At 63.2% G+C, this 8,294-nt stretch overlaps 2 protein-coding genes across 3 annotated transcripts in view; one reads left to right on the top strand and one right to left on the bottom strand.

Annotated features, from left to right (window-relative positions):
• NDUFS7 (NADH:ubiquinone oxidoreductase core subunit S7) overlaps window positions 1-1,720 on the top strand; it is a 6,907-nt gene extending 5,187 nt beyond the window's left edge. The window contains exons 6-8 of the mRNA XM_024134168.3: window positions 58-104; window positions 892-980; window positions 1,546-1,720. Of these exons, the coding sequence (XP_023989936.1) occupies window positions 58-104; window positions 892-980; window positions 1,546-1,643 (234 nt within the window). The 3' untranslated portion in view covers window positions 1,644-1,720. The remainder of the gene's footprint in view (window positions 1-57; window positions 105-891; window positions 981-1,545) is intronic.
• A 438-nt stretch (window positions 1,721-2,158) lies between these two features.
• GAMT (guanidinoacetate N-methyltransferase) lies at window positions 2,159-5,645 on the bottom strand. 2 transcript variants are annotated; one of them, XM_024134253.3, is made up of 6 exons: window positions 5,382-5,645; window positions 4,211-4,356; window positions 3,949-4,012; window positions 3,594-3,661; window positions 3,296-3,406; window positions 2,163-2,740 (listed from the first exon to the last, which is right to left on the bottom strand). In XM_024134253.3, the coding sequence occupies exons 1-6, from the start codon at window positions 5,560-5,562 to the stop codon at window positions 2,600-2,602; spliced, it is 711 nt and encodes a 236-aa protein (XP_023990021.1). In that variant the 5' UTR covers window positions 5,563-5,645; the 3' UTR covers window positions 2,163-2,599. The 2 variants fall into 2 exon arrangements, with proteins under 2 accessions (XP_023990022.1, XP_023990021.1); XM_024134254.3 differs by lacking the exon at window positions 3,296-3,406 and having other exon boundaries at window positions 2,159-2,740.
• Between the last annotated feature and the right edge of the window lie 2,649 nt (window positions 5,646-8,294).

Genomic DNA, 8,294 nt, shown 5'->3' with positions numbered 1-8,294 from the left:
CAACCCCCCAGCACCCCCCCCAGGCTCGAGCTGCACGCAGACCCCCGTCTCTTCCAGGTCTACGACCAGATGCCAGAGCCTCGCTACGTCGTGTCTATGGGGAGGTGAGTGCCCGGCGGGGCGGGGGCTCCAGCAACTGACACGCCGGTGACATGCTGGCTTGTCTCTTCCAGTTTCGTTTCTGTGCTGCTTTCTGATCGGGGTCGTCCAGAACGTCCCCTTCTGTCCTGTTATAGTTGCTCCCCCACCCCAACAGCCTGTCCAATTTCGTTCTGTTTCTCTGTGTTACGACCACAGGAGGGACGTCCTGCTGGGGGGGCGTTGCAGCCTCCTCACCATCTAGCCAGCACCTCATTTGTCCGTATCATTAAGAGCCATTTAGTCACCTGACTTTTTTGGTTGAGGTAGAATTCACATACTACAAAGTTCACCCTTTCAAAACATACAATTTTGTGGATTTTAATGCATTCTTAGTGTTGTGTAATCATCATCTCTAATTCTAGAGCATTCCATCACCCCAATAGAAGCCCCGTCCCCATCAGCAGTCACTCCCCAGCCCCCGACAGCCAGGAACCCACTCTGTGTCTGTGGACTGGCCTGTTCCGGACGTGTCCCGTCAATGGAATCACACGCTGTGTCCTTTCACGTCTGGCTTCTCTCCCTGAGCGTCGTCTGTTCACAGTCCCACCGTTTGTTTCTGTCCTACCCGGTCCCACAGAAGGTCTCAGGTGGCCGCTGTCTTTCCTGTGACTTGTGTCCCAGTCTTGCCCTTTCCTGACCGCCTGGCACCTGCTTGAGGTTGGAAGGGGGTGCGGGTTGGGGGCTGCGAGGAGGGACGGAGGCCGAGGTCGCTGGAGAGGCGCTCACGGCTGGCGCTCCCCTCCCCACCAGCTGCGCCAATGGAGGCGGCTACTACCACTACTCCTACTCTGTGGTGCGGGGCTGTGACCGTATCGTGCCCGTGGACATCTACGTCCCAGGTGAGCCCCCAGGTGGCGACCACGCGGCCCTCACCCAATTCACAGAATCCCCACAGCCCCACTGAGACAGCTCGCCCCCTTTTAAGAATAAGCAGATTTGGGGCCAAGAATAAGAGTGACGCCGCAGCCTTTCCCCCCACTGTCTCTGGAGGGTCTCCCAGTCTGAAGAGTCTGCCCCCATTCCTTTCCAAGGGTCCTCACAGGACGCCGGCGTGGCCTGGGGGTTGGCAGGTAGCCCACATTGTCCTCCCGGGTCCCGAGCCGGGTCGTGTGGTGGGAGGGCCAGGGACAGGGCAGCTCGGCCTGGGAGGGGTAGCCCAGGCCTCCCTCATCCCGGCTGGGAGGTCAGCCCTGGGGTTAGCAGCTGCCCACCCTGCCCCCCTCTGGCTCCTTTCCCGTGATGGGCCAAGCCCCCCAGCTCTCTTGGTGCAGAGCTAACGGGCTGCTGGGGCAGAGCCCCGTCTTGCCCCTCCCCACCCTGGGAAGTGGCCTGGTTGCCCCCACCTGGAGCAGAGCAGAGGGGAGGGGGAAGGGCAGGGAGACTGAGGTGTCACCCGCCCCCCAGGCTGCCCGCCCACGGCCGAAGCCCTGCTCTATGGCATCCTGCAGCTGCAGAAGAAGATCAAGCGTGAGAAGAGGCTCCAGATCTGGTACCGCAGGTAGCGCCAGCCGCCTGGCCGCCCTGTGGCGTCTGCCTGCGCCGTTACCCTAGAGTCGGTCAATAAACCCGATAAACCCGCCTGGCTGCCCCTGCTCCACGTGGTGTGTGGGCCGGGGGTGGGAGCCTGGGAGGTAGGCGGGGCGAGTGCTGCTTGGCGGGGTCAGGCCTGTCTCTTGTGCATGGCGATGCCGAGGCCCCCGGAGTGGACAGCCGGGCCCAGCGTGGCCCAGTGGGAGGCCCCACCCATGAAGGCGGGAGTGGATGCGTCCAAGAGCGGGTCGGGGTAGAGCAGACGACACCGCGGCGACCAGCTGGGCACCGGGGCCCAGGGCAGACGGAGCCAGGGTGTCCCTGTGCTGGGGCTGGAGGGGCGTCGACTCAGCGAGGCATCGTGGTGCAGCCTGACTGGGTGGGACCAGAGGGTCTGGGCCTTGGGGCTGCCACCTGCTATGAGGTCCTGACCTAGTTCCACCTTCTCTGGGGACCCCAGCTGCCCACCAGAGGGAGGGTGGGAGGGGCCATGGGTGACTAATTGGCAATGTCTGCAGTGTGCACGGCGGGGGGGTCAGAGGCAGGATCAGAAACTTTGTGGAGTGGTATAGCCACTGTCTCGTTGGTGGTCAATTTAACGGGTTTCTTTCCTTTCACTTTTTTTTGGAGGGGCAGGAAGAGTAAAGCAAACACATGTTTGTGTCCTCGTGCTGATTGGCTAAACCCAGTGTTAGTGTTTATTTCATTCTCAGGACCATGGTAGGAAGGTAGTGGTCGTCCCCTTGCAAAGAAGGTTAGGGAAGCTTGCTGATGTCATGCGGCTGGTGTGGGTCTGGACCAGGGCCGAGGGGCCAGAGCCTGCACTCCCGGGCACAAAGGCGCTCAGTAGGGGTCTGGGGGTTAGGGGTTCCTGAAGCCCAGAGCCCCCACGATGGCGTGGGCAGCCGAGCCGGTGGGCCCAGTGGGCTCAGTGCTTGGTGACCAGGGGCGTGATCATCTGCGGGAAGGCGTAATAGCGGCAGTCGGCCGGTGGGACCAGCTCCATGACCTGTGTGTGGATGTTCTCCGGCCGGAAGCCCGCTTCCAGCAGGGCTGGCACCTGTGTCTCCTGGCCAGAGGGAGGTGCCAAGTCACCTCCAGGGCCCTGGGGCCCCAGGAGACACCCTGCCAGCCACCCCTACAAGTGCCAAGGCCCTTGGGGGCTGGGCGGGGCTGCCAAGAAAATGCTGAAGCCCAGGTCTGGTCGGAATCTCCAGGTGTCCACACACAGCCTCCTGGACGTCGCGGGCTATCACCAGGCTGCTCACCCGCACGTCCTCGCGGGCAGAGGGAGCCGAGTGGGCAAAGGCCCAAGACAAGGGGTGGCTAGACCCGTAAAGACGCAGCCCGGGTGGAGGAGGGCAGCGTGAGGAGATGCCGCTGGGGACCTTGGGCTGAACCCCTGTGTCTCGGGGGCACTGGGGGGCCATCTACGGTCCTTGATCTAGGGAGAGACCTCTTCTGATTTACAGGCGGGGGCTCCGAGTCCACCAAGAGATGAGCCCCCAGGGCCAGAGGCAAGGGACCCTCCCCAGGTCTCGGGTGACCCCAGCTGCCTCCCCACCCAACGCCGCTGCCGGGGGTGGGGCGTGGGGCGCGGCAGGGAGCGCCCAGGCTGCGGCACCTCAAACATGGTGGTGATGTCCGAGTACTTGGACTTCATCAGCTCCCCCCAGGAGGTGAGGTTGCAGTAGGTAAGGACGCCCCCCGGCTTCAGCAGGCGGAAGGCATGGTCCTGGCCGGGGTTGGGGGGACAGTGGTCAGGAGGGGGTGGGGGGGGCAGAGGCGTTCCCATCGGGCCTCCCGCCAGGTCAGGGGAATGGCGGAAAGAGAGGTGCCTCCCGTGTGGACGGCAGGCGCGCCTGCTGGGCTGACCCCCGCCTTAGGGCCGGCAGACCCCGTCCCACCGCAAGCGATCCTACCCGAATGAAGTTGAACTGGTGCGTGTGCCAGGTCTCCGCAGATAGCGGGTACGTGTCGTACAGGATCCCTGCTCGGGAGGACAGAAGCCACGTGGTCAGGACGCGGGCTGCAAGTTGAGGTGGCTGGGAACCCAGGGTTTGCTATGCTGCAGCCGCCCCTACGAATTGTGTCCCATCCGGTCGTTCTTGAGGTGTCCACGCACCTGAGTGCCAGGCTGCTGTATGTGTGTCCGTGCCTGCCCCCCAGGCTCTGCCCCCCCAGTGACACATCAAGGCATGTGTGCTTCAAAAGCAGGCAAAGGAGGGGCTGGCAATCCAGGCAGAGGCCCCCCGCCCAGTGCCCAGAGCCCCTCACCATCGAAGTGACTGTCTGGCAGGGTGGGCGCCACCTCCTCCCACAGGCCTTTCAAGGGAACCACCTTGGCGCAGGGGAGAAAGAAAGAGAAGGCTGAGGGTCAAAGGGGGCCCAGGACGTCACCTGTTGCAAGGGAGGGGGCAAAGGAACTCCCAAGAGAGAAGACCACCTCCCCCATGTCTGCGGCCACCCCAGGTCCCCAACCCACTCCGAGGGCAGGGCCTTCCGCGTGAGGAGCGGGACCTCGGGCAGAGGCGGGCACCTTGTGCAGCTGCCGCGGGGCCCAGTCCTGGAGCCGCTGGAAGACGCCCTCATTGCACTCGATGATCCAGTGCTCGTCGATGGGGGCCTCCTGCACCTTCGTAGCTGCGATGGCCATGCCAAAGCCCACCTCCAACACCCGGCCCCCTGGGCAGACAGAGAGCCCACGCCTTACACACTGGGTGGGGCTGGGGAGGCTGCCTGGAGGAGAGGGCGCGGGGGCAGGGCCTTGGCAGAGAGAAACGACTGCCACTAGGAGCGACCAGTTGGCAGAGCAAAGGTGGGGGGTGGGACAGAACACGGCAGCCCTGAGAGGGAACAGCGTGGGCCCGGGTCCAGCAGCCAGAGAGGGTGGCCTGCCGGGGAGGCCACGGACAGCGGCTTCTGGGCTGGCCCACGGGGCAAGGCAGACCCTGGACTTTGAGCCCTGGCCTATGCTGTTTGCACCGAGGGCGCTTAACTCCTGATTTGGGCAGCGTCCCCTGCCCCCACAACAAACAATGAAATCTACAAAGTAAGGGCAAGGGAGGACCAGGATTCAAGGCCCAGGCCTGGAACAGTGAGGGGCGGGGGTCGAGCCCCTTTGGGTCAAAGAGGAGGGGAGAAACGCCCTAACCATGCAGGGACACTGGCTGTGCCCATTTGCCAGGTGGGAACACAGAAGCCCAGAGGTGGTGCGCCCGGCCTCTGGGGGTCGTGGGGAGCCCTCGGCACCCCGCGGGCTCTGACACCAGGTGCAGGGCCACCCCCCGACAGCTGTCTCCAGGCCTCAGCTTTACCAGAGCTATTCTTAGCCAGGGCAGGGCCTCCCGCGACTCCTGGGCAGGAACATTACCCACGCGGGCCTGGGCAGCACCTCGCCAAGCCGCCACTCCCCTGTCCTCGACCTCGGGCGGGGGGCCGGCGGCTGAGTTCCGCGTCTGAGAACCCATCCCCCGACCCAGCCCGACCCCTTCTCGGGGTCGGGGCCTCGGTGCCCCCCGGAGAGGGGGTTCCCGGTACTCAGGGCTCCCGCAGCGCCCCAGGACTACCCCGCTGCCCTCGCGAGCGGCCCCGTTTTCCAGGCGAGGAAAGAGGAGCGCAGAGGTTCCGCCACGTCGCTGGAGAGCGGGCGGGAGCCGGGTCCCAGCGGCCCCGGCCTCGGTCGACCCCGCGCGCCCGGCGGGGGCTACCTCTGGAGGCGGCGGCGGCCGCCAGCGCGTGCATGTAGGGGGTCTCCCAGCGCTCCATCACCGGCTTGCCCAGGATCTGCAGGTGCGTGTCCGACGCGTCGTAAGCCGCGGGCGCCGCCCGCCACGCGGGGCTGCAGTTCTCTCCGGGTGCGAAGATAGGGGTCGCGGCGTGGGCGCTCATGCTGCGGGCTGGACGGCGCGCCCCGGGAGCTGGGGAGGGGAACGGTCGCGTCCCTGCAGGGCCTTCTGGGCAGGGGGCGGACGGGAGGCGGAGCGGGGGCGGGGCGCGAGCGCACTGCCCGGCGGCCCGCGCGGCCCCTAGCGGCCGCGGCGGGGAAGGCGGCCCCCACTGACTCCCGGACCCCCGCGACGCCCCCGCCTCCCCGGCCGCCAGGCCTGGCGGGCGGACTCGGCACCAGAGCAGCGAGACCTCGGAGTCCTCACCCAGTCGCTTTCCTGCCTCGGTTTCCTCGTCTGTCACCACCGCGTCAATAGCCCCCTCCTTGCCGGGGTGTGAGGGTCTAAGGATTTTCCAGACACGGTTGGAAGTGCCTTAAGTATATAAAATCACTTAGGGAATTCCCTGGCGGTCCAGTGGTTAGGACGCTGCGCTTTCACCGCCCAGGGCGCGGGTCCGGCAACTAAGATGCCACAAGCTGCATGGCGCGGCCAAAATAAACAGAATAAATAAATACAACCACTTAATCTTCAGAAGCGCTGCAGTGGTTTCTTCTATCGTCCTCATTTTACAGGTGGGCAAACTGAGGCTCCAGAGGCAAAGCGGGTAATCTCATGGCCGGCAGGGCGGGGTGTGGGAACCCCTGATGAACCCCACTCTGACTCCTGTGCGGTGCTGCCTCTCCCCTTTCCTGAGCTCACCTCACTCCTCCGGGTCACCTCAGACCCCAGGGGCCTGATGAGGGGCTCAGCGCACAGGGGCCTCCAGTGCTGGGACTGAAATGCCCACCCCAGTGGTCCTCGGGCCCTCCAGCCCCGGACGGCAGGCAGGGCAGCCCCGCAGCGCCCACCCCTAAAGCCTTGCCCCAGGGCAGCCCTGGGGGTCAGCTGTGTCCTCTGCCGGCCACGCTGAGACTGGCCCCCAAGGCGAGCTGGGGTTTCCTCCAGGTTCTGAAACATGACTTCCCCTTCCCATCTGTCTGCACACAGGAGGCCACCGGCTGTGAGCCTGGAACACCCCATCTGGACCAAGTGTTTTGCATATCCCAGTGAACACGTGGGGAAACTGAGGCCCCGAGAGGCTGAGGTAACAGAGTTTGAACCCAGGCAGCCCTGCCCTTCTGTGTCCACCTCTGGATGGCTGCTCACAGCCTTAACGTGGCTCCAGAGTCCTCCCCGTGGCCCTTCCTACCCCCTGCAGAGCTCCTGTGTCCCTCCTGCCCCTGGGCCTTTGCACATGCTCTCCCCTCTGCTTGGACAGCTTCTCCTCTCTCCTGGCCTGGTCTCCTTCTCTTTCTGCTTCATGCCCGAGCCCACACCTCCTCTGGGAGGCCCCCCGGGTCCCCCCAGGCTGGGTATGGCCCATTTGAAGCTGTTTCATCTCTCAGTACCTCTCTTTGGTATTTCACTCACCGAAGGTATTTCTTCACGGTTATATTGTCTGTCCGACCCGCCTGGCACACAGAAAATGCTTGATGACTCCTGAGGGCACATTGAGTCTAATGTGGTCTGGAGGGGACAGCACGGATTCCACGAGACCCTCAGGTGGAGGCAGGATGAGTAGATGTCACCAGGCGCCAGGGCTGGGCTCACGCTGAATTCGTGAGCCCACGTGAATTCGTGTTGTCTAGTTTCCTTACAGCTGTCCTGGTTACTGTGGCGGGGGCTTTGCGGGCATCCTTATGCCAGCACCCTTGGGCCACCCACGTAAACGGGTGGCACTCACTACTGTCACCCACCTCAAGCAATGCCCTGGAATGCCCGACCGGAGACAGAAGGCAGGCTGTATTCATTAGCTACTGCTATGTAACAAATTGCCCCAAATGTAGCCACTTAAAGCAACACACGTTTATCATTTTTCAGTGGGTCAGGAATCCAGGTGCAGCTTAGCCTAGCCAGGTCCTGTGTTTCACAACCTCTGGCAAGGCTGCAGTCAAGGTGTCGCCCAGAGCTGGGGAAGGCGTCCGCTTCCAGGCTTGTTCACTGGCTGTTGACTCCATTCAGTCCCTGGCCGTGCGGGCCTCCCTGAAGTGACAACTTGCTTCTAGCAAGACGGAAGTCAGAACCGTTTGCCATCTGATCACAGAAGGACATCCCCTCACCCTGGCCGTATCCTACAGGTTAGAAGCCAGGTACACAAGGGTAGGGAATCCCAGGAGGCTATGAATATCAAGAAGTAGGGGTCAGTCTCAGAGGCTACTGCCCACACAGACAGTAAGAGGAAGCCGAGGCGGTGGTCAACTGGGAGCCTTTCCTGCAGCTTTGGTGCCCAGGAGATAAGGAACCACCCGTGTCTGGCCAAGCTGCCACCTCCCAGTGGTCGCCTACATGCAGCCTGGACTCTATCCCCAAGAGTGGCTGAGGGCATGGCGCGACCTGGCTGGCGACTCAGCCAAGGGGTCTCTGCTCCAGCCTTGGCTGGGGTCCTCTTCTCTCAATGGAGTGACCACTCTTGCCCAGCTGATGTCTTCAAATGAATTACTGACACGTGGTCATTCACTGTGTCCTCTTTTCTCAAGAGAGTCTGGCGTGTGTGTGCTGCTGTTATCTGCAGTTTGCAGACCGGACTCAGAGAGGGAAGGTGGCTTTCTCAAGGACACAACAGCAAATCAGTGGCAGAGGGGATGGGAACAGGGGTGTGCCTGACTCCAGACCACAGTCTTAAAAGATGGTTTTTTTTGTTTTTGTTTTTGTTTTTTTTTTGCGGTACGCGGGCCTCTCACCGTCGTGGCCTCT

The sequence above is a fragment of the Physeter macrocephalus genome, unplaced genomic scaffold (assembly GCF_002837175.3).
Source record: "Physeter macrocephalus isolate SW-GA unplaced genomic scaffold, ASM283717v5 random_208, whole genome shotgun sequence".
Classification (NCBI taxonomy): domain Eukaryota; kingdom Metazoa; phylum Chordata; class Mammalia; order Artiodactyla; family Physeteridae; genus Physeter; species Physeter macrocephalus.
Note: the sequence above shows the minus strand (reverse complement) of the source record. Positions and strands in the feature narration are given on the sequence as shown.